We start from the raw sequence: 25828 nt of genomic DNA on the forward strand, positions 1-25828 counted from the left end.
AAAGAAGAAACTGAGATTTCCTTCGCTTTTCCTTTTTTTTTTACAGCGAGGTAATGCCATGAAAAGCTAAAGTGAAGGCAGACGAGGGCCCTCTTTTCAACAACTTTTGGGATTATAATGGCACAACTGTGGCTCCCATGCACGAGGTATTGCCATTTACAGAGATATCTGCATTATCCACCCATGGAACGATGCCCACACTTGGAAACTCTCTTTCTATATAAACCTTTCAAATTAACAATTCCATGTCATCCCCATCATCCTTTTGAAAGATTATACACAGAAAAAGAGAGAGACGGAAAGAGATGGAAAATAAACAAGTGAAGCCACCGATCAAAAAGGGTTTATGGAAACCAGAGGAGGACTTGATCCTCAAGACTTACGTAGAGACTCATGGAGAAGGTAACTGGGCTACTGTGTCTGAAAAGTCAGGTATTGGCTAACTTTAGCTTAGAAGACTCTTATTAGAATCTTCATGATTACATTACCTGTATAGGTCTCATTGTAGGATTGCACTAAAAGGACTTCTATTGATTCTAATGATTGCCTGTATAGGTCTCATTTTATGATTGCACTAAAAAGGATTTCTATTTCCAACTTCTAGCTTAAAGAAGGTACACATGCTTGTATTTCTACTGGTTATTGCAGGTTTGATGAGGGGTGGCAAGAGTTGCAGATTGCGATGGAAGAATTACTTAAGACCCAATATCAAACGAGGTGAAATGTCCCAAGAGGAAGAAGACCTTATCATTAGGATGCATAAGCTTCTCGGCAACCGGTAAGTGATTCCGTTTTTCCTACGTATTAACATAGACTGCAGTATTTTCAACTACTATCACACTGTACATCCATTATTGTTCTTACGTGTAGATGGTCACTTATTGCTGGTCGACTTCCCGGTCGCACGGACAATGAAGTGAAAAACTATTGGAATACCCATTTGAACAAGAGATGCCGCACTGGCAAAAGAAAACCCACTGATCCCAGCAACCACCAGAATGGCAACGACAAGTACAAGAGCAAAAAGCAATGCAACTCTCAGACCACTAGCAGCACTAGTCCAAAAAGCAACCCAGAAGAATCGGATGGAAAGAAAAAAGAGAAAGAAGAGAGCACTGTTACCAATACCTGGATACAGGATGCACAGAGCATGAACTATTACATTGAATCCCCAGTGATGCCAGTATGCAATGATGCATTTGTTCTCAACGACGAGCCTTTCATTGCTTACTGGGATTCCTTTGTTTTGTTTGAATCATTCGGGCTCTAATGGTGAGATGCATTCACAGGTGGACCTGCCAACATTCATGCCATAGTATCTGATATTGTCCCCCATTACCTTCCTCCATGTCCTGTAGTCAGAGTGAGTTTCCAACACTTCTGTACAAAAAATGTTGTCAAGTCTGCACTGTTTGAGGATTGTATTCTGATAAAACTACTAGTGCGAAGATTGTATTACGATAAAACTACTATTGCTGGGTGTACTGAACAGGAATAGATGTGAAATAGCTAGCCTAACGCTTCTCCCCGTCTCTCTTCACAAAAAGAATTAGAATGCATAATGAGCAACAAAACCATGCAGATTGAAGTTGAAAGTGACTCCCAATTTGAATAGATACTTCTGATACGTAACAGAAGCCCATTCAATTACTGCAGCTAAGGGAACCCCGCACATCCAGTGAACATATACAGATTCCATTTAATGGCAAGACATGGTAACATGTGCCAATTAACGAATATGATTACCAATATTGTACTGAAAGATCAATAATTATACAAAGCTTGAATGTATCCATGGAAAATTTAGAAAATAAATGTGTAAATCTTGCCAATAGATGGCATTTCATTTACAATACTTCATCATGTTGAGAATATAACAAAACATTCTGATTCTCAAGAGGCAATGATGGTGGAGTTCCAGGAGGGATAGCTGCAGCACCATTCTCACCAGCACATATACACAAAGCCTCCGCATCCCTGAGGACTGCATCAAGGTCAATATGGCCACTCAGCTCATTGATGAATTTCAATAGCGTGTCAAAATCCATCTGCTCGCCCATTATCTTGTTGCGATATCGCTTCAAGATTGCAACACATGCATACAGGTGCAGGTGTTCAGACAAATAGTGTGTCCATAAAACCTCCCACAAACAGAGTGTTTTCCCGTATTCGAACTCCCTGGAAAACATGATAAAATTTAAAGTATCAAAAAAAAAAAAACTACAGGAACATGGTCATTTTTTTAGCTTTTCTGTTCACATAAAATGAGAGATCTATAAATTCAATAGAAAAGAAACAAAATAAAATTTAGAATATTATGATGAGCAATGTAGGTACAACATATCAGAATCAACAAATTGAGAAGTAAAGAATATATTAAATGGCAATTTTGGGGTCAAAATGACTTTTGAATATTTTACCTAAATATGACATAATAAAATAAATTAGTCATAACTTTCTTCTCCATGTTAAAATGAAATGGAGAAGCAACGGGAATAAGGATTTCTATATGATTGTAATGCAAGATCATCAACTAGTGATTCTAGGACTACTTGTTTTAGGAGCAAATTTAGGAAGTAGAATCTAATTTGCAGTTGGTTTAGCATTACTAATTTGTCTTTGTTTATTGTCTTAGGCTTCCTAATCCTAGTGCTCATGGATTCAACAGTTCTACTGTACACCGTGCTTCTACCAAGTAAATGCAAGATTTTTAATATACTAAACGTTACACTATAAATACATATGTCCTCTCGGTAATTTAGTAGATCTTTTCTTTATTGATAATTGACTTTTAAAAACTAAAAGAAAATTGAAAAATATTTCTCTGCTTCTTCATAGTAGTGTCCTTTGTGGTTCTACATCACTGTGCTTCTACGAAGTAAATTCAAGATTCTTAGAGCATGTTTGGTGAGTGTAAATTAGCTATACTAACAAAACTAACCATAATCTCTAATTCCTTTTTTCATTTTACTCTGCGTTCCTCTCTCCGTTGGCAACTCTCTCCCTCGCTTCCCTTCCCATAGTTCTCGGTTGACGCCTTTCCCCCACTTCACTGACGACTGCCGGCAGCCCAGTCGGCACCGGCGACGTCTCCTTTCTCTCCCTGGTCGACGATAAATCTTCTCACTCCCCGGTCAGCGATATCTCCTTCTCTCTCTCCAGCGGCGACATCTCCGACTTCCCAGTTGGAGACAACTCTTCCCTCTCCCCGGTCGGCATCGGCGATATCTACTTCTCTCTCCCCAGTCGGTGACATCTACTCTTTTCAATTGACGCTTCTCTCCCCCACTACTTCACTGACGCTAGAGACAACCCTTGCCTCTCCTCAATCAGCGTCGGCGACATCTCCTTTGACTGGAACTCTCTTCAGGTTGGAAATCAAAGTTTTTGATAATCAAGATTTTTTATGTGCATGTTCTTAAAGAATTTTTAGTTGCTATTAAAGATTTTTAGAATTTATGGACTATTTATCTGATTATTTGGATATTGTTAACAAATCTAACTATTTGCTATTTGATTAATGTAATACTGTTGAATTTTAGAATTTATGGACAATTAATCTGATTATCTAATTATAAATCATTATTTGCTGGATTGCTGAGTTGCTAGTTCTTGTCATTGAACATTTCTCCTCCTACTGCTGGTTTGCTGGGTTGTGCAACTGTTAGGTAGTTTATTTGGTAGTTTTTGTCATTGAATTGAATTAAAAAAATCGGGTTTGGGTTTTATGCGGGTATTGTTAAACAGGATTTGGGACGGATTCAAATAGTAAAATTAAAATATTAAACGGGTTTGGGACGGGTTCTGAAATTGTATATATAATCGGGTTCAAGTTTGGGTACTCTCAATTTTGCGGGTACCCTACCCGATTACATCCCTACATTTGACAAAGTGACTTCATTGCTTTTACTAGTTACCCCCTTTAGAACCTTTCCCTGCAAGTACTGCAATACCGATTCCTGTGTCAATAGTAATAATAACCCCAGAAGATGTGCAGTTATTTCATTCTATTAAGTGCATGCATCTCAGATATACAACAAAACTATAGACCAGAGATTAAAAGTGTACCACAATGTTTTCAAACCTGGCATGGTCATTAAATCGAAGAAAATAGAGGATTGAACAGAGGTTTAAGGTTCAATCGGGGTTGAACTGGGGTTTAACCGGTATATTATTAAACAATATTATAATATTAATAATAATATTTTTATTATAATTAACACTTTATATATCATTTCAATAATTAATAAAAAAAAATTAAATAACAATATTCAGTTATATATAATTGAAAATACTACATTTAAAATTTTATAATATAAAATAAAAATTAATATATTAAACTATATAACAAAATAAATACAAAAGATTAAGTGTCTTTTATTTTACAAAAGATAATAAAATAAAAAATGTAATGATTTAATTTAACTAACAAAATATATTATTAATACTATTAATTATTAAAAGGATATATATCCAATTAAACCCCTATACTTTTGCCCAAGGGTCAAATGAGCCCAATTCATTTTTTTTTTGCCAATTAAGAGTACTTTTGTTTAAGTGCCAGATAAGTCATGATTTAATATAATATTATTTTTTATTATTTCTATGTATTTTTTTAAGTTTTTAGGTTAATTAAAATACTAAAGTTTTTATATTTCAAATTAAAAAAATAATATTTGTTATCTAGAAAATAATATTATATTAAGCCAAAACTTATTTGGTCTGAACAAAAATACAAAAGCTTAATTGACAAAAAAAATTAAATTGGGCTCTTTTGGCTCTTGAGTAGAAGTACAAGGGCTTTATTGGACTTATTTCCATCATTAAAATGATGCTTTTTCAGACTTTTTTGTGATCATATAAAAAATTAGAAGAGTTTAACATGTGGTGCAAGTAGTCTGTCAGTTAAAACTTATAAAATTTCCTGTATCAAATCCTACTGCTAGCAGTAGTTATTTCCTTTTTTGTTACAGACCACCGGTTCGAATTGGAATCCCAGATCCAAACTGGCCAGATTTATGGTTCGCAAATTGCTTGGCCGGTTTATACCGGTTCGCACCAGTTCTTGCCCAATTTGTTCTCAAGTATTAAGATCATTAGCAGATGAGACATCTCAGATGTGGATTATAATTATTCCCTTCATGATTAGAAAAATACATTCAATTTGTGTTGCAAATGGGCAACCTTATCTTACCATTCACCACTTAATACTCAGGCGCTCAACCGCACCATTTTAATTCTGCTAAAATAGAGAAAGCATGCAAGGTTCCTCATTCAGCAAACAACAATATGATCTTCTGCATCTTATACAATTGCCTAAGATTAAGCTAATTAAACTTCTGGTGATGATAGCCTCAGTAGTTCAAATATCAACTAACGTTTCATATGCAGCATAACATATTTTAACTGGATGGGGAGTATAACAGAAAGGAACTTCAGAAACATCAACAAAGACCAGGAAAGTAATATGAATAAACAGCAATCTGACCTTTTAAATTGTATTAGAATCCAGCGGAAACAGAAGAAGTAATTCAAGCAATCATTCTGCTTGAAATAATTGTGCAATGGACTGTCTAGCAACTCCACCAGCTGCCACAATAATAGTGAAAATTATGATTCAGTGACTCAGACTCACCATTGTCAATAATATATATATATATATATATACATACACACACACACTTAATCAACATAATGCTTGAAACACTCAACCTCTTACAGGCATAATGACTAGATAGAAATGATCAGTCACAAGCCTACATCACTTTTTTTTTATACAATTTACAGTTGCATGTGTAAACTCAAATTCATAGCCGATTAAGCCAAAAAACCAGCCAAATGATTAAAAAAGAAAATGACACATCTCAATTTTTTGCCAATCTTTTTTATCTTGTTAATTTTACCCTAAACCTTCATGTTGGTAACAATTTTAGCAATTGCACATGTTAGGAAATGAATTGAGCTACTAAGTCCCAGATTGAAAACATGTATTATGAAAAGGCACAGTATAAATGATTGAATTGTAGCTCTCAATTTACTTATTACATTTGATGTATACGTAGCTCAATCACATATATAAGCCTGTACTAAAGATAAATTAGTGTGCAATATGCTCAACACTTTTTCCAAATTTAACATAGCATTAAAGCCAGTATTGGATTGTAGGTTTCAGCAGTTCATAGGGCTGTATAATTAAATCTCTATAGGGTCAATACTGAGTACTAATTGTCAAGTGATAACCATGTAATTGCACTTGAGGTGGAAGTGTTGGGAAATGAATTGGGCTAAGAAGTCCCACATTGAAAATTACACCACGGAAGACAGAAAATAAATGCTTGAGTTACAAGTTGAGTTGGTTAGTCATTTTGATGCATAAACAGCTCAATCACTTATATATGCTTGTATTAAAACCGAATTTGTGTAATATGCTCAACACTTTTTTCCAAATTTAATAGCACACAAAATGATCCAAAAAAATAGAGAACTACTCAAATTAAAAAATAATGGTGAAATTGACACTTCGTTCCCCTTTCTCTCCATTCATCCCCCTCCCTTTCCAAACTTTTTATTCCTTTTTTTTAGGGAAAAAAAAACACTTGTTAGCAAAACCCAAAAGTGAAAATCAACTCTCAGTTGGTATTTGTAAGCTTATAAATAATTCACAATAGGTGAAACAACAAACTAATCCCCTTAAAAATCAAACCCAATATACTATTTACCAACAGAATGCAATTCCCCAATTCCAGAATGGAAGCTTTACGTAAAAAGAGCACATAACTAATACTGCAAATGTGACGTCACATGAAGATCAAACTACAAAACATATGTGCTTGAGAGAATTATCTGGCGGGATTTTATTGATTGAGAACTGAACGTAATTACATGAGCTGGTTTATATAGAATTAAGACCCCTAACAATGAGAATATAAACCTAAACAAAATAGGAATCCTAAATAAAAACAGAAAAGAACTAAAATCCTAAATAAACTAGGAAGTAATAACTAAAGTAGGAAATGTAAGCAAAATAGGAAGAAATCTAAGTCCTATTAGAATACAAAAATTAAATACTCTGAATTGAATTGACTTTATGGCTAAGCTCTTTTGGCCTACAGTTTCTTGACCAACTAGATGAGGCATTTGAAGAAAGACAGAAGGAAGATAATCCTTATATAGAAATTACCTACAAGATCTCGCCCCATAAGGCTTGAATGGATGGCTTCCAAGGCCAGGGCTTGATCCTGTACAATTTCCTTTCCTTCCCCCCGGGGAAGATGTCTCAATTCCACACTTCCCTTACCCAACGTTCAGTTACTTGCTTCAGGGCAATCCTGAAGCCTAGGTTCTATATAGGTATGCTAAAAGTAGTTAACAGAATGCAATGCTTCCATTCCTGCTTGCAGATCAATCAATAATATACTGGATAATTCTTGCTCGGCCTTGGGCCAATTATAACAACTCCTCTCTCTCCTTCTCAGCAAACCTACCGAACTGGCTAACCCCTAGATGAAATAGGAAACCGAAAATAAAATCCTAATTTGAAATAGGAAACAACTAAAAACTAATTCTAAAGCTGTCTTTTCCACCAAGAACTATAGTACATTGGGACTGCCTGGAGATGAATTTGGACTGAAAAAGGAAGACTTCACTTGCTGGGGCAAAGGGCGTGTTTGGGGCCCCTGGAACACCTAAGGCATGTTCTTCTCTGTATGACTCTGTCGCCTCTGTTGGAACACGACCTACTGGGGAGAGCATACAACAGTTTAAACCAAATAACCAAACCGATCGTTGTTATGATTCGATTATTCGGGCAATTTGGTTCAGTTCAGTTTTAGAATTTTAAGAAACTTCAATTCTCAATTTGATTCAGTTTTTTAACCTAAAATCAATTAAAAATTGACCCGACCAAAGATTGGGCCATTCCTTTCTCATAACCCATGCCTCCCTTTTCACATAACCCATCTGACGAGCCTAGTCCAGAAGGCTTCAAGAAACATCTTCTTCCCCTCGAATCCCCAACCCTATCATTTCACTTTACACACTTGTTTTCCCATCTCTTTCTCCCCTGCATCTGTGTTGCGCTGCTTCCTTCCCGCTTGCGGATGCCTTTTCATGCCCACTCACTCTAGGCTTAGTTCAATCCGAGATCGACATCTCAGTTATCACACAACACAGATTGCTGCTATTCAAGAAGTTCCCTTTGTAGGTTGCTTTTGTTCCATTTCCAATGTCTCTTCTACTCTTTTTATGGTCATGGGTTCCTATTTTGAGAATTTGGTTGTGGGTATCTTGCAATATGTTTTCTGCATGATTAATTAGATTGCTATTTGCTTTGGATTTCTTTTAGGCTAGTGGTTGTGGTTGTGGGTTTGTGGACTGTGGTTTATAAGCATTAGATGTTCTTTTCTGCTTGTAGACTAGATTTTCATTTCTGCTTGAGATGAATCATATGTGGACTGTGGTTTAGTTATTTTTATCGGTTTGTTGACTCTGGTTTTGGTTAGGTGCTTGCCAGTTTATGGCTCAAACTGATTAAACCAAACCAAAATATATTGGTTTGGTGGTTCCCTTCTAACAACAGTTAGATTTGGTTCAGAAAAATAATAGTGATTTTTCGGTTTTTTCAGTTCGGTTTCGATTCAAAATTAAACCAACTGATTGCACACATCCAATGACCAGGGCATGGTTTGCTGGAACAAGCAGGAGGCATGTCTTGACCTACCATCAAAATGAACAAGAGTGAGAAAAGACATTGGGGTTTGCTGAAATTCCTTCTTATAGGAGAAAAATCAATTATGCCGCAGTCAAAGCTTGTTACTCCTTTTATACTCGGTAGTCTCAGGAAACACAAGAAACCATCACATGAATAGTCACTTAAAAAATTTTAGATTTTCAATCTCGTAGCCACCCCAAATCTAAAGCCTTTGCCTACCCTCAATGTGAACCAGCATGGCTTGGATGCCATTGTTGTCCTCCAGAATGTGGCAGATGGTGAGGGTGATGGTTGGTCCCTAAGAGAATTTAAAGGAGAGGAGGCTATAAGGAAGAAGTAAAAGAGCGCAAGGGAGAAGAGGATGATATTTTTTTCCTTTGGTCAATTTAAAATTGATTGCTAAAAATTTAGGTCTAGTTCATAAAATGTCTGGCTAAAATTGATAGTTTGTGAAAGTGTTATGGTTTATTTGGTCACTAAATCACCACAAGTCCTAACTTTTTGAGGGAAAAGAAGTAGAATTTAAATATCAACTTATCAAGGTGGACATTTATTAAGAGATTAAAGATTCATAATATGGCATCTATAAAATTAAAACATGCAAGCAAAAAGAAAGACTACCTTAGATAATGCAAAAAGTTGAGAGTGCATGCCACTTTGGTCACGATTGAAGTTGGGTCCAAGACGTTCCATCAATGCCACAAAGCACCAAAATGATTCTGATTCGTCCTCCATCACAAACAAAATTGGAGACAATAAATCACTCATACCCTGTGAGAGAAGACCAAGAACATGTAAGCAAGCAAAGGAATAGAACAACCAGACTGTTTCCATACAGGAGGGGAATAAAAAACATGCACAGGCATGCAGCACATAATCTAACAATACTTAAAATGCTAAAACTGTGTACTACCTTCAGAGAGAATATGGGACGGCATTAAGATAACTTGCAACTAAGGCCAAATTAACTTCAACAAACGGGATACAAGAAGACAAAAGGTACCGAGGGGAAAGGAAGCTCTAGCAGTTACCATTGGACGAAAATTTTTTTAATTGCATTAAGATATGGGCCATATGATCTCTCTTGACTGTTAAGTAATTATTCACATTGATAAGAAGACAAAAGGTACCGAGGGGAAAGGAAGCTCTAGCAGTTACCATTGACGAAAATTTTTTTAATTGCATTAAGATATGGGCCATATGATCTCTCTTGACTGTTAAGTAATTATTCACATTGATGAGCAACAAGTACATCATATGATACTTGGAACTTGGAAGTTTAAATGCATGAACATCTAAAAAACAACCAACAAAGCCAAAATGATGAGCTTCGAAATTGTAAAAACTAAAACAAACAGTATCTCCAAAACACAATATATGAGATAATAAATTACCTGACAGTAGCCAAGATCGAAGTTATAGAAGGAGTATGTCAATAGAATATCACGTAAGACATTCACATTTGGATTGTCATCCCCATCATAGAAGGGAAGTGATCTATCAGTCCTCACCTTGACATAGATAAGAAAATCAACAAAATTAAATCAAACTTGCATTCTCTGTGTAAAATCAACTGGAATAAATATTGGAGTTTCCAAGTTAACCATCCTAGTTTTTTGCATACCACATCTTTGTCTATAAGGCCTTTCCTTTCCCTAAACTTTGTAAATCTCTTTGCCTGTTCAGGAGAGATACTCTACAAATGGGCAAAAAAGTAGAATAAGCTTCTTCCTTAGAGAAACAGAATGTCATGACCATATATGAAGAAAAGTAAGAACACGTGCTGCCCTGAAATGGAATGTCATACCAAAACCCATCTGTCATATCTGAAGAGGATGATGGTACCCATATGCACTTTATAGTGATGCATTTATCAGATTATATCAATATAGTAAATAGTAATCAACCTAACAAACAAAAGATGGATAGAATATTGAATATAAAATGTCAATTTGCCTGTTAGAACTTAGAAGCAATTTAGTTGAGAAGTGCATCATACACCAAAAACATTCAATTCAACCACTAGTTACTTTGCAAATATGTGGGTGTGAAAATGGAAACTTGATTAGTAATAGTGGGAAATTTCACACCCACATATTTGCACAGGGTTCCAACTATCCAGGACCAGTAATGTTTAATAAAATCTAAGGCTCTTGGTATACAGTTCATTTATATTTATGTTTGTAGAGTGATCATAGTGAATAAAAGCACATTCATAGCAGAGGCGAATTTAAACACATGAGATGGAGTTTGAAATTGCACCATCCCAGCAAGGAAAACAATAAAAGCAATCATTCAAGTCTTGGTAGACATATTAGGGCAGTAAGTGCAGATATCTTTAATTAAAAAACCAATAATTATACCAAACCTGCCATTGTCTTTTTGTGGTTTCATACTCGAACTTTTTGCTGTGCTGAAGGAATTCCCTTTCAGCATATGTTGAATCGTATGTATGGTATCCCAACAGAAGGGGCCAGATCTACAATCGTATCAGAGTTAGAAGAATGAGAACGATATTAAGCGAAAAATAGGATCTCTTTTCTTAATACACCACCAAGAACTAACCTCTCTCCTTAATGTGTGCTCAACTCCTCCATAGAAAATTCTCTTTCTTAAAGCTTTAGAATCCATAACCCGTCCTTCAGGATCCAAGAAAGTGGCCCACTGCAGAAGATTAGAAAAATGAGGAAATCATATGAACCCCTGAAAAAGCAGAGTTATGATCCATTACTAAAAAGAAAAATTCCTATTCTTAGTAAATTGAACAAAATCTATCATGGAATGGGGATATATGAGCAGTTTCTCAGGGTGAGTTCTGCACCCCATGCACTCACCAGATTATGGCCTATGATCCTAAAAAGAAGAATCAATAGTGACAATAACTTATTAAAACAGAGTAAAAGGCAACCACAGAAAGTCATAAGACAATATTACAATGTCTGTGAGGTCAAAGCATATATCATCAATGGGTGATTGAGGATTTTTGTTGTCAAATCAAAGAAATGATTATCACAGACCAAGATTACCATTACTATATCACATCTTCCTCAAAAGAAAATAGTGATTCATCAAAGAACAATTTTTAGCACAATACATCCTAATGAAATCCACTAGCACGTAAATTTGTATATCCTGGTGTTGAAGAAAAGTAGTGAAAAGAACATGCTACAAGCATAAGGAACAAAAGTGCATATGATAGCTACCCACCCTGAGACTCAACAAATTGAAATCAATATGAAAGTGGCAAACATAATCTCAGAACCAGAACAAAATCCATCAGCATAAAAACCAAATAAACTAGAGCTGGGAATAAATTCCAGGAGACTGAAATAAACTAAGAATTTGAAAGCAGAATGACAATGAAGTGCCAGAAATAATATTCTTTCAATAGAACCGACAGTAAAAGTACTGATAAAGCATTGATAAATGCAAGACATAGCAATAGTTAGTAGATAAAGATTTCATCTTTAGGAAAGAGCCATTTACCTCTTCAGAACCCAGGGGTGGCTGCCGTGGCTTTCCCCACACCAGTGTCAGTTTGTCAAACTGCCAAGAGATTGAGGGGAAGAATCAATTCCACATCCAAAACAAGGAACACATGCGTTTATTTATCAACAAATAGAGAGAAGTTACAAAAAGTATGCAAGCATTGAGGAAACACGGTTTAAATTAATTCTTTATTTCATATATATAAAATTTTCCAACTAAAATATTAAAACTGGATCAGCTCACATGTTTATAAGTGAGACCCTATATAAAAATGTTACAGAGTGAGTCCATAATTAAAGAGCATAAGAAATGGTATAATAAATAAAATAAATTTATTATATATAAATATAAGAGTGTGCGTGTGTGTGTATATGTCCGATTGCACACAAATATTTATAATTAATTATATTAAAATCGTAAAACATATCCAAAAGATATTTGTATAAAATTGCTTTTGATTTCAACCCTTGAGTTCAGAATGGGTTCAATATATTCTCGGTGAGATTATTGGTAAAGAACTAGAAATATACTAAAGTGAATAAGTTCAATTCTGTATGATAAAGTTCCTACATGGTCAGTTCTCTTTCATTTCAGTTCTTTTAGGCTCCGGAGAGTCAGGAACATGCACAGCCCTAATATACACATGCAAATCTCAGTCATCGGCACATAAAGATAATATGAATTTCATGCAAATATCAATCATCAGCACATCAAGATGTATGAATTAATTGAAAAATATTTATATCTGTATCATGTAGCCGTGCATTCTAAATAAGAGTACATTCACTTTTAAAGTAAGATGCACCAAGAAAAAATTTAGCTAATTACCAAGATAATTCCCTAAAATACTAGTTAAGTGCATAATTTCTCAAAGATGCAAAAGCTTACCTCTATGGGATCTGAGGGTACAGGACTTCTAAAAGGAACTTCCTCTGGGTCCTTCGGTGTCGTCTGAGGAATATCAAGGGAAGGATGACTATAGTTTTTCCTCCCAAACTCACCAAATCCATTGCTTTGGTTTTCGCTGAATAGTTGTGAAGTCGTTTCTCGAGCAAATTTTGTTACAAGAGAGAATTTTTCCAACACTTGGATTGAGAGATCTCGAGCAGGATCATTACTCTTCTGCCTCCTAACATTATGTGAAGTGTCATAAGTTTCATTGTGGGAATCCCCATCATCCCTCTCATGGTTTTCATAAGATGAAGAATCACCAGCTGAAGAAAATGCAGATGCCCCACTTGCAGTAGGAATGATCCTAGGAAGCTCCAAAGAGGACAAAGTTCTCTACAGAAAGCATTTAAAGCATGAACATAAGAACCAAAACAAGAAAGGTTAAACAAAACCCAAGTTGTTAACTAAACAGGTAAGTTATATCCTTAATATCAAGGCCAATTGGAGAGATTAGCTCTACAACACCCCCCCCCCCAAAAAAAAAAAAAGAAAGAAAAAAAAAAGTGCACACACACATAAAAAATTTATATAAAACCAATATCTAATGAAAACCTAGTTCAAAAACAAAATTTTGCAATTGAATACTATCTCAAATCAATACAATGGAATGATTGGCATGGTTATTAGTCATCCAAAGAAAACAAACAAAATCAATCATTTCCACACACCTGTAGAGGATTTTGGAAATCATTGACAAGAAACACATTTGCATCTTCCAATGACCTGCAAATTAATAAACAATTATAAGAATGTCATCCATAAATGATAAATAAGCATAAGCTGGATGTTAAAAAGAAAAACTAAACTAAACAAATTTAAGAATCTTACTGAAACTTGTATAAGAAAAATATTTCCAAATACATGGTTGATAATTCAATGAAGTATAGAAAATGAAAAAGGCAGGAAGCATGATTTAGCATCATGGTCCATATATACATTATGATAAGTAACATTAATATGATGTATCACCCATGCGAAACCCAATTCTTCATGTTTACATTAAAGGACGGAAACAGTCAAAGACACAAATAGGAATTAAATGAATTTGGGTTATAAGGTTAGGAGTATAAACATGCCAAAGGAGAAAGAAAGAGAAGAAAAGGAATTGAGCGAACCATCCAGAAGAAAGGTAAGTGCAAAAACAGTAGCTTCATCCTCTATAGAAAGTTCTGCACCCTTGAGCTAACATGCAGATACCATGTTGAAGTATCATGTTGGCTTTTCTCCAAAGTTTAATTACTAACTGATATTCAATTTTTTTTTCCTTTTGTCCAAATATGCTCAGTTTAGACAGCCAAGCATGAAAAGATGGCCAAAAGCCAACCTACATAAATAGGTTAAAGCCCAAAGGTCAAACAAGAAAAGGCTTTCCATTGGCTAAGCAAGACCATGGTTTTCTCCTTGACTCCACATACTTCACAAGCAATGCATTAATTTTGTCCTCATAAGAAATTTCACACATAACCCTAGAACAGTTAGTCTCTACTCCCTAACCATGGAAAAATCAAGAAGGCCGACAAAGATAATCAATATAAAAATCAAGCTTCTCTTCAATGAGGAAAAAAGATTCCTTGCATAGCATATGTTAAGTGGAAGTCCAGTATGCTAGATATACTCTTTTCAATATATAAATATTTGACTATTTTCCATCTATCTATTCTGAGGAAGAGAGAGAGAGAGAGAGAGAGAGTTAATACAAGAAAAAAAAAATGCCGCTAAAATGATAACCAACCTCACAATAAAAACATGCTGCTTTATTGTAGCAAGGAACTCTTTAACTCCTCCATTGTAGAAGTAAAGAGGAGGAAATGCAAGTCCTGCAAAATGCTTCCTTTCTTAAAATTTAGAGTATATAATAATAAATAAATTAGCTATTAAACCCTAAAATATCGAAATAGAAAAATCAAATAAAATTGAGATACTGGAGATAAAAATTGATATCCAAAAGTTGCATCACTACTTAAAAAATGCATGGAAGAAATACAAAATTGGCACTAATAAATATCATTTTGGATGAACAAACAAGACAGTCATTCAATCCTCCTGGAAGAAAAGGAAAAAAAAAAAAGCAGAGAGAGAGAGAGAGAGAGAGAGATGGAGGTGCATATATCAAATCTCTAACATTTGTTGCCCAGCCACCATTATTAGCATCCAGCTATTCATAGTTATAGACTAATAGGTTGTGATAAAATTGCTGAAAAAAATTAGCAAAAACAAGTAATTAAATAAGAGCTCTTGTTGGGTGTTGACCCCAGGATCATACAACAAAACTAAGAGATTTCATAATTTTCATGTCCCTTACCACACTGTTTGGAAATTGGAAAATTTGCAAGAAATTAATTCAATTGATTTTTTTTTCTTTCTTGTCAGCTCTTATGTTTGAAAACATGATAAGTGAAACAATTCAATTCTTTTAACTTTTTTTTTTTTAAAAAAAAAAAAAAAAAACTCATTTTGAAAGAAATAGATATCAAATCAAACATAGTTTGATTATGTGAGAATTCAATTTATTTCTTTTCTTGCATGTTTTATTCCAAATAAAGGCACTATTTGCAAGGAGGTTCATAATTTTCAGTAATTTCATTCTTGAGATAAACCAACATTAAGTAAGAAAATCAGCAAAAACAGAAATATCAGAATGATCTTTCCCTTATTAGACACATTTCAGCTATCACAGCAATTGCTGCTGTCTTCTTTAGTCATATCAACCAAACAAGTAAACAGTTAATTGATCGCCCAACTGAGAATCATTCAAAGCCTAGATATAAGGAAGTAGCGCAATCATAGCCAATGAAATTATTAAAAGAATTACTAAAATGATCTTAATGAAATTATAAAAGAATTAGCACGTTATACCTGATGACAAAACAACAATTACGTACTGCCACCCAAGAGTTGGAGTGTGTCGACGAATGGAACGCACGTCAGTAAGAGGCACCGCTCTTATGGTGTAAAGACTCCTATCTAAAGAACAAAACCACAAAATAATCAAATTAGCGACCAACTCAGTGGCATAAATTAGTTAACAAAACAGAAGTTCAGAGCTATCAACCTTTCTCAGACAATCTTGCATTCGAGACTTGACCTTTGTATGGAATCCATGTCTACCATCGCCATTTTTTAAAGAAAGAAAGGAATAAAGAAAAACGAGCTCCAAAATCAAATGTGTATACGAAAAAGAAAGTATAAACCTAAAATTCGAGGGATTACCATAAATAGAGAGGCGCCTTGCTTAATAAGCTTCAATCTTCCACTAATTCTCTCAGAAGCGAACTGAGACGGATGAATCGTCACGTTATCCTTAGCATACACAACTTCGGCATCTTCTGGTTCGCTGGACGAGCTTTGCTTGCTGCTATCGCTACTCATCATGAAACTCGCTGATCCCTACCAAAAGCGTTCAGAGTAAGAAGATCGTAACCTCAAATTCACGAGATCAAATTTCGAAATATCGAGTAGCACATTTGCGCGAATAAAATGTAATAATTCAGATTTGAAGATGATCAGGTGGTCCTGTGTAATCGATTGATCGATCTGATTGATTGAAAGCTTACTTGCTGGATAGAAGCAGCGTAATCTGCGTCGTCAGACAAATCGTGGAGCTCAGCTTCTTGCATGGCTGTGAATTTTGCTGCTTGCAGAAAAGAGAGGGAGACTACAGACGAGTGATTTTGCTTAAGGAAGAAGAAAGGAGGGAAGGGGTTGGGATTTGTACGGAGCCAAGAAATGGAGGGCCCCGCGTAAATGGATTGCCTGCTAAAATGCTATGATATAGGCAGTTTCAGGGTCTGATCGGATATAATTTTTATCTCGGCGTTTTATTTATTTATTTATTTTTCTTCTAATCATTCATCTAATCCATAAATATATGATATTTATAATTTTTACTCAGAATTTACTACAATTTGTTTTATCTAAATCCAGTCTATATCTATTCAAATTTATAAATATATAAGAATTTATATCTTAAACTTTTAAAATTGCTATACTTCCATCTTTATTATCATATTATTGCTACATAAAAATCTCTATTTTTAAAATATTACATAAAAAAATTTATCATCCTTACAAATATTTCATAATTAAAAATGATTTTATTATATTATTTACAAAAATATACTATCATCTCTATATTTTTAAAGTATTGCTTTTTAAAAATATGACTATTTTTATAATTTAATATTTTTTCATAAAATAATCGCTTTAATATTAAAAACAAAAATTAGATCAATTATGTTTATATTATTTGATTATATTTTTCGTTAATATGATATATTTATTTTATAATATTATTGATATATAAAAACTGGATAGCTCTTTTTACGAAATTTTAAAATAAAATAAAATTTCATAAAGTTTAATTTGCTATTATAATAATATTTTTTAAAATTTTATTGAATTGATATTAAATTAGATCAATTATATACACAAAGAGAGAAATAAAGAATTGAGTACTAAACTAAACTATATTTAAAAAAAAAAGTCATTGAAATTTTGATTAGTAATTAATTGAATAAAAATTTAATTAAATTCATGTATTTTTCACGAGAATCAAATAAATTTAATTCAATTTTTTTATTAATTAAATCTCTATACTTTTAATAATAACCAAATAAATTTTTATTTAATATAATTTTATATTAAAATTATAAAATATTATTTTTAATAATAAAAATATTTTTTACATAATAAAATTTTATATTGTGATTTAAAGAATTATTTACTATTTTTATGCAATTTTTTAAATTTATATGTTAATTGAAATACTAATTTTTTTATATTTCAAAATATACAAAATAATATTTTATTATTAAAAAATAATATTATATTATATTATAACTTATTTTATTCTTAATATAAATATAAAATTTAATTGATAAAAAAATAAATTAAATTTATTTGGTTTTCGAATAAAAATATTAAAATTTAATTAAAATTATTTTCATAATTAATTTATACGTATTCTTGAATTCGAATGAAAACCATATGTCTCATTGACTAGATTTTAAAAAAAATGGATTCAAACAGATTTAATTGGATTATTTAGTTTTATTTTTTGATAATTTGATTCTTTTTGGATTATATTTAAAGAATATATATTTTTCATTTGGTTCAATTAGTTTATATATATATATATAGAAGTCTTCACTTCAATGTTTTGTGGTTGTCTCTTTGTCTCTTCTATTGGATTACTATCTATCTAGATCTGATGATTACATACCCACAACTCTTTTTTTTTCACTTGTTGCTTCCATTGAGCTAAATTAAATTAAATTTAGGGTGAACTGCAATTTAATTTAATAAAATATTTATTTTAATTTTTATATTATGACAGTAGAAAAATTAAGAGAAATTAATCTTTTTCTAATTTTTATTGATAAAAATGGTGGAATGATCACATACGGCTCGGATTTTGGTGTTTGCCGATATCTGACTAGACCAAACTGTCAACCGCTGTGTGTCGATGTGGTCCACCGTCCGGCTTGATCAAGATTGGTCATTAGTTAGATCACAATAATGATGTTCACCATTCATGTAAATCAAACTCTGTAATGTTCAATAAATTGAACATTTAGTAGTTTAATTTCTCTAGTTTCTTTTAATTCTAATGATAAGGATCGAGGGTATTTTAGTTTTTTTCATGAAAATTAACTTTAATTTTAAAGTATGGACTAAATTATAGATTTTTTCAATAATCGATGATCAAATTATAGTAAAAAGTAAATACATTAACTTAAATAATTTAAACATTTTCATTGATTTACATTAATATCTTAAATTTTTAATTTTGAATAATTAAACTATCATTCATGTAATTTTTTATTTTTTAATTTAATTTATCTTTATTAAATAAAATAATTAAATTTTTTTTTATAAATTTATATTTATATTCTAATTTTTTTAATATATTAAATAAAATAATATAAACGTTTTGCAAATCGATCTTCTAATATTGAAGAGTAAAAATACAATTATCAAGAAAATCAAAAAATCAATTATTGCATTTTTAGCTAAGATACTGACACATAAAAGAAAAAGTTAAAATTAATCGATAAATTTCTTTATAGCTTTGACTGTAATGAAAATAATATAAACTAAATAAAATTAACAATAAAAAAATAGATTAATTTAGAAAAGAAAATAATTATTTATCTCTTACTAACTTTTTTTTTCTCTAAATTACACTTCCTTATCTATATTTTTTTTATTGTAATTGGTTTAGATTTCATCTTCTTCATTATAGTTTTACTAACTTTTTTTTTTTCCAAACTACACTTCCTTATTTATTTTTTTATTGCAATTTATTTAGATTTTTTTATTTATTTTTTTCTCTAAATTACACTTCCTTATCTATATTTTTTTATTGTAATTGGTTTAGATTTCATCTTCTTCATTATAGTTTTACTAACTATTTTTTTTTTCCAAATTACACTTCCTTATTTATTTTTTTTATTGTAATTTATTTAAAATTTTTCATTTAATTTTTTTATTGCAATTCGTTTAAATTTCATTCTCTTCATTATAGTCAAAGATATTCTTTATAGCCAACGGTGTGACGGATAATTTTCTAAATGTCTTTTAATAATTATATTTTTAACTATTAAATATTAAAAAATTGTGATATAAAATTGAATTTCTGAAAAGATTTAAATTATTTTACTCAATGATATCAACATAAATTTATAAAAAGTTTTCAATTACTTTATCCGATAGATCACAAAAAAAAAAAAAACGGTAAATATCAAATTTTGGTTAAAATTAATTTCAACTCATTTAAAATTATGACAGATTTTGAAGTTTTCATTTAATTGTTCAAAAGTTAAGATAGACGAAAACTTTTATATTATTTGAGTTAATAGGCTAAAAAGTATGGGGGGGGGGGGGGGGGGGTGGAATTAAACGGTCCCGTTAACCTACAGATTTTATAAGCCAGGCCTCGTCCAAATTGCTAATAACTAAGCAACATGGTGGGATAATTGAAGCTCCGAAATCCAAAAGGAAATAACCATACTCGCATAACCGCACATCGCCTTTCCAACTAGCAATTCTGCAGAACCAGTAAGTTAGCTCAGCAATGTCATCTTTTGCGAGCAGAGCCCACGCACAAAAGTAACAGCTGATTTATCATTGCGATGACGAAGGCAGTCTGCAAACTAGAATTCCAATGTCCAATCACCCAAACAATTCTTTTCAATGGTACACCACATAAACTAATGCTCAATTATAGAACTAAACCTACAATTCTACACATCATCCTAACACAAATAAATCCTACATCTAAAACTCCATTTTCACAAGTGCATTTGAAGCTTCAGCAGATACATACTGAAGCCAGTCCTTGGCACACACCAGCGCTTCTACTGTCTCCGGTCGCAAGGAAGTCCGGTACTGATCCAGCTCCTTGTTCACAGTATCAAATACAGAGTCTGGAGCAGCTGCAGATACTGGAATGGTTAAAATATCTCGAGCCATCTTCGAAAGAGTTGGGAATTTCAGCTTGTTTAGTTTCCACCAACTTAACACATCAAAATCATGCATACGGGGCAATAATGATTCTTCCAAGTACTGATCCAACTCTGACTTCATCTGCTGGCTAGTAGTCTCCATGATGTAGACATCAAAATCTGTGAGTCCATTGTCTGACAGGAGAGTTCCCTGGTGGTCATCTGACCTCATGTTGTTTTCCGTATTTCCTTCTTCTGCATAAGTTGGAGTTAGGGGCAAAGGAAGGGCCACATATTCAAGAAAGAGCTCATGGATCCCATCATCAACAATCTTGATAAATGCAGGCGCATCTTCACCATAAAGTTTTGAAAAACTGAATTCCACAAGCTTCATTTTGAAGCGAGGATCCATTACTACAGCAATTGCCAAAACCAAGCTGCAATCCTTCCAATATTTGCTGATCTTTTCTTGCATTGCTTTGGTAATACTGCTGACAAAAGGATCCTCACTGGCAACTGCACGAGCTAGATCACTCTGGATCTTCCATACTTCCTGAAAGAATGTAATCGCAGTTGGACTATTTGTGGAGGTAAGGATGTTTGCTGCGTCATGAAGAGGTCTCAAAAGAGCACACATAGTCTCAACCTGCCTCCAGTGTTCCATGGATGGGGCCTCTTTGTAATCAGGATCAGAAGTATCCAAGCAAGAAAATACTTCTTTTAGCTCAGATGCAGCTACCAGCATCAGATATGTTGTGTTCCATTGTGATTGATCATCCAGAGATAGACTTCTTTCACTGGGCACTTGAAGTTGTTCCTTGAGCTCAACAAACTTTTCCTCGTGAGATTCTGAAGTCTTCACATACTTAACACTGTCTCGGATTTTCTTAACAATATCCCGCCCAGCCCACAATACATCCTTTGCAATGCTGCTTATAGTATGTGCGATGCAGTTCCCAATCAACAATTGACCATTGAGAATAAGGGGATTTTTTATGCAAAGTAGTGATCTAAGATTTTCAAGGCCAGGTTCACCCACTGGATGATTGTATGTAACAGAAAATAGTTTGCCCTCCAGACTCCAATCAGAAAGGCAACAAGCAACAGCATGGCTGAGAGCAGTATCTGAATCAGGATTTGGTTCCATCACAACATTGAGAATCCGCCTATGTGGTTTCCAATCGCTATCAATGAAGTGTCCAGTTACAAAAACATACCCTAAACTTTGACTTGAAGTCCACATGTCCAATGTAAGACAAACACGTCCAGGCATTCCCTCAATAAACTTCATTAAATTCTGCTTTTCCCTCAGGTATGTTGCAACACAATCCCCTTGGACAGTATTGAAGCTCACCATGCCAAACCGGGGCTGAAGATTTTGAACAAAAGTTACAAACCCACTATGTTCAACCATGTGAAGTGGGTAGTCATGCATGATGATCATCTTAGCAATTTCATGACGGCAACGGTCTGCATCAAATGAAATGTAGGGCGAGCTAGGAGACCTGTAGCGACGTTTCGGTGCATCAGATGCAGTGCCATTTCCACTGCCAGGGGTATATGGCATCAATTGATTCCCTTGATTGCGCAGCAGTGCTGGGCAGGTTCCTTTGGCAATGTGACGCTTGAGATGACTGGTACCAGCTACTTTCGAACCCGTGCTATATGCAAAACTTTGCTTGCATTGCTTACAGTATGCTCTTCTACATCCAGCACTTACAGTTTCTATAGTGAAGTGTTCCCAGACTATGGACTTCTTTTTTCTCCGCTTGTTAGGTTGTGCCTCTGGAGTAACCAGAGCATTGTTATCTTCAGGTGTTGCCATCTCGGCTCAACAAGTGAATATCTACATCATCCAGTCAAAAAAAAAAAAATTCACAGCAATATCAGAACATCGTTATACCAAAGCATAAAAAGGTAAATTGAATGTAATGGATAAGCTAAATAGCTTTGATGCTAAAGGATACTCACATTGGCTTAAAGTTTAAAATATAAGGAACCATCCTTCAATGAAATAATCATAATAATAATAATACAATTAGGAATTCACTGAATTCTCAAATTTTGAAGATATTGATTTTGGAAGAGCCAAGCTAACTAATAGGATGAACTAAACATATAATATATCATGAACTTTCTACAACACACATTCCTTACTTAAATGGGGCATATAAAGTCACATAGCTATATAAAATCACATAAGTATATAAAGTCACACAGCTACATAAAGTCACATAACATAGGAAGGAACGAAAAAATAGAATATGAAAGAAACTAAAGAAATGAAAGAGGATCATATTCTATTTATAGTTTTAAACTGTATCTGAAACAAATCTTGGATATTTACACCCTTCAACTCCTAAAGACTAGACTTTTAGGTCTTTTAACTAACTAATTTAACTTTAACCTTTTGAATATATCATACAACAAGAAAACAAATTGATGCGACATTAGATCCCAAGCAGCAAAGTGAAAAGCATAGTGAAAGAGAACTGGTGAGGACAAATTTGGCACTTGCAGCAATTAGAAAACAAAACAAATTGTGAATAAAAAGAAAAACTATGATTAAAAACGGATACCAATACTTGCATCATCACCTGATTTTATTTGCACCATCATACATCTCTCTCTCTCTCTCTCTCTCTTCTCTCTGCTAATTATCACCACCACTTCAGTTATTTGTGAACAATTAGACTAGCAGCTAGCAGCCAAGCTGAGAATAGTATTCTAGCATAACCGTGACCTATGTACCCCACTCTTGTTTTAGGTCCAGCCAAAGCCTATAACCAATCAGATTCATTTCATGACCATCTGAGCGCCATGCTTCAAGACATTTCCCCATGGTACTAAAAACAAATTATATAACGCAAAATTTACATTTACTTTGTATTAGTTTACAAAATCCATTATGATTATGAATTAAGATTTAGGAAGCTAAGTGAAACTTTAGCAATAACAGGGTGTGAAAGTTTTTCTTTTTAAAAAATCCAATCTTATTTTCTAATATATTCCCAACTTCATCTCAAACCTGCACTACACTGGCTTCTCATAAGATTGAATGACAATTGACACGCATAATCATGTTCATTTTCATTTGAAAAGAAAAAAAAATGCATGTGTATTATGCAGCGTAATACTTTAAGATACACATCATGAAGCTTTATCCTTGACACAAGTTCACAAACTAATACATAATTACACAATTTGCATGGGCATCTAAAAACCACCCACGAATTTAAACCAATGCAATAAATGTTGCACAAGCTAAACAAACTGACTTAAGTCCAAAATTTACCGTACAGAAGCCCGGATGAGTCAGGCAGTAAGAGCTTCTCACATTTACGACAAGCCCTCTACCTAACAAACCTTGGTTTCTAGGCAAGCCTAACAAGCTAGACACCATCAGCAAATGAGCGCAAATCCAGGAGTTTTGAGGCACCTGCAAGTTTGCAGGTATAAGACCGGTTGGCCCAGTACCACCGACCCAAACTCAACTCGTTCAGACTTCATATGTGCACCGCTTAACCGATCTAAGTATGGGCCCTATAGGTATTTATCAAACAAACGGTTGTTTTAAGGACCCACACCACAAACGGGTCAGGGTTAAAATGGGTATTCCACTCCAATAGAAGGGCTGAAACGGGTCAACGAGGAGAGCAGATCTATGGTTTTATCCTATTACAACTTGGGCTTCATAATTCAACAAAAAAAAAAGTAAAAAATAAAAAAAAATTATAAACAAAAAGCCCAGATCGATGACAACACCCAAAGATCAAAATCAGCATACTGGTGAACTAAACATGAAATTACGAAGAGAAATTGAGGAGGGATAAAAAGAGCAAAGCAAGCCCAGATCAAAAGTAATTCATTAGGGCAAATGCAGGAATAAAACTTGACATGTAATTTATCCCAGTAATCATTCCCCCCAAGCCAAAACCTCTACAACAGACCTATAAATCCTTAATCAACCAAAAAAAAGTTGCAAAAAAACCAAAATTATGTAGAAAAGCTTAGAACAGATTAAACTTCGAAAAAATAAAACGAAATAATCAAATCAATAGAGAATAAAAGAAATAGTCAATACTAGGGTTTTTACCTGCAGCGAAGACGCGATCTCCGCGCGAATAAGAAGCTCGGAGACCGAGTTCCGATGACCTGAGGAAGATCTAGGTTTTGCAGGAAAGGAGGACCGACGAGGGAGAGGAGAGATTTGGGCTTCGATTTCGAACCAACCCGAGAAGCTAATTGGACCTAACAAGGGAAAGTTGATAGGACTTGTTTGGTTAAGGGAAAAGGGACCGGGGTGGTTTTTGCGGACGGATAAATTTTTCAAAGCAACGAGATCTCAGAAGGCATGTGATTTTTGGACTCTCAGGTCCATTCTTTTTATCGTTTTTAATTTTTTTGAAAAAAAATTGGACCACAAAGCCCACGCACTTCACACAAACGTGCCCTTTCCTTTAATGCGTCATCCTAGCACGTGCGAAGAGCATTTCTTTTTAGTAGGTAGCCCACTGAAAATAAATGGACTTCTTTGTTTTGGGTAGGGGCCCACATTGGATGTTGTTCTCTTAGCCCAATGAGATGTGTCCAAATATTTTGAAATTGTCCATGCTTAGACAATTCGGAGGGCATAAAGAGAATGCTTGTGTGAAAAGAAAAGAAAATGAAAATAATCTAAGTACATATACTTTTCTTTCAGAGTCAAATAAATGTAATTCAATTTTTCTTTTACTAATTAAGCTCTCGTACTTTTGTTAAATTCTAATATAATTTAATATTACTTTTTAATAATAAAATATTATTATTTAATAATAAAATAATTTATAATAAAATTTGTATGCTAATTAAAATGTTAAATTTTTTATATTTTAAATTTAAAAATATATATTTTATTATAAAAAAATATTATATTAAGTTAAGATTTATTTAGTAATTAGTAAAAATATAAAAAATTTAATTAATAAAAAATTGAATGAAACTTATTTGATTTTTAAGTAAAAATATTGGAAAATAAAATACATTAATTGAGTGTATAGATGGACAAAGTAGGCATTGTTGCATGGGGCAATGGCCTTGGGACAAAGGGGGGAAATGGAAAAAATGTGGGAAGCACATGAAGAGGTAGGCAAAAAAACATGGGCCAACGAGTTGTCACAAGTTTTTTTTTTTTTTTTTTTTCATGAGATACTCATTTAATCAAACAGGCATTTCATCAGTACATATAATAATA

At 33.5% G+C, this 25828-nt stretch overlaps 3 protein-coding genes across 5 annotated transcripts; 1 reads left to right on the top strand and 2 right to left on the bottom strand.

Moving 5' to 3' along the window:
* Nucleotides 1-207: 207 nt before the first annotated feature.
* LOC110631408 (transcription factor MYB82) lies at nt 208-1529 on the top strand. Of its 2 annotated transcripts, none has more exons than XM_021779231.2 (3): nt 208-402; nt 649-778; nt 871-1529. In XM_021779231.2, the coding sequence occupies exons 1-3, from the start codon at nt 306-308 to the stop codon at nt 1268-1270; spliced, it is 627 nt and encodes a 208-aa protein (XP_021634923.1). In that variant the 5' UTR covers nt 208-305; the 3' UTR covers nt 1271-1529. The 2 variants fall into 2 exon arrangements, with proteins under 2 accessions (XP_021634923.1, XP_021634922.1); XM_021779230.2 differs by having other exon boundaries at nt 209-432.
* A 192-nt stretch (nt 1530-1721) lies between these two features.
* Nucleotides 1722-16906, bottom strand: LOC110631407 (TBC1 domain family member 15). Its single transcript, XM_021779228.2, has 15 exons — nt 16705-16906; nt 16361-16537; nt 16203-16254; nt 16007-16114; nt 14883-14967; nt 13819-13873; nt 13088-13483; nt 12197-12256; nt 11276-11374; nt 11079-11189; nt 10335-10406; nt 10105-10221; nt 9332-9481; nt 5489-5589; nt 1722-2178 (listed from the first exon to the last, which is right to left on the bottom strand). Exons 1-15 carry the CDS (start codon nt 16765-16767, stop codon nt 1848-1850), a joined length of 1977 nt encoding a protein of 658 aa, XP_021634920.1. The 5' UTR covers nt 16768-16906; the 3' UTR covers nt 1722-1847.
* A 3223-nt stretch (nt 16907-20129) lies between these two features.
* On the bottom strand, nt 20130-24958 carry LOC110599767 (zinc finger BED domain-containing protein DAYSLEEPER). Of its 2 annotated transcripts, none has more exons than XM_021736335.2 (2): nt 24692-24958; nt 20130-22441 (listed from the first exon to the last, which is right to left on the bottom strand). In XM_021736335.2, exon 2 carries the CDS (start codon nt 22418-22420, stop codon nt 20429-20431), a length of 1992 nt encoding a protein of 663 aa, XP_021592027.1. In that variant the 5' UTR covers nt 22421-22441; nt 24692-24958; the 3' UTR covers nt 20130-20428. The 2 variants fall into 2 exon arrangements, with proteins under 2 accessions (XP_021592027.1, XP_021592028.1); XM_021736336.2 differs by lacking the exon at nt 24692-24958 and adding an exon at nt 23891-24614.
* Between the last annotated feature and the right edge of the window lie 870 nt (nt 24959-25828).

This window comes from Manihot esculenta, chromosome 14 (assembly GCF_001659605.2).
Source record: "Manihot esculenta cultivar AM560-2 chromosome 14, M.esculenta_v8, whole genome shotgun sequence".
NCBI lineage: Eukaryota > Viridiplantae > Streptophyta > Magnoliopsida > Malpighiales > Euphorbiaceae > Manihot > Manihot esculenta.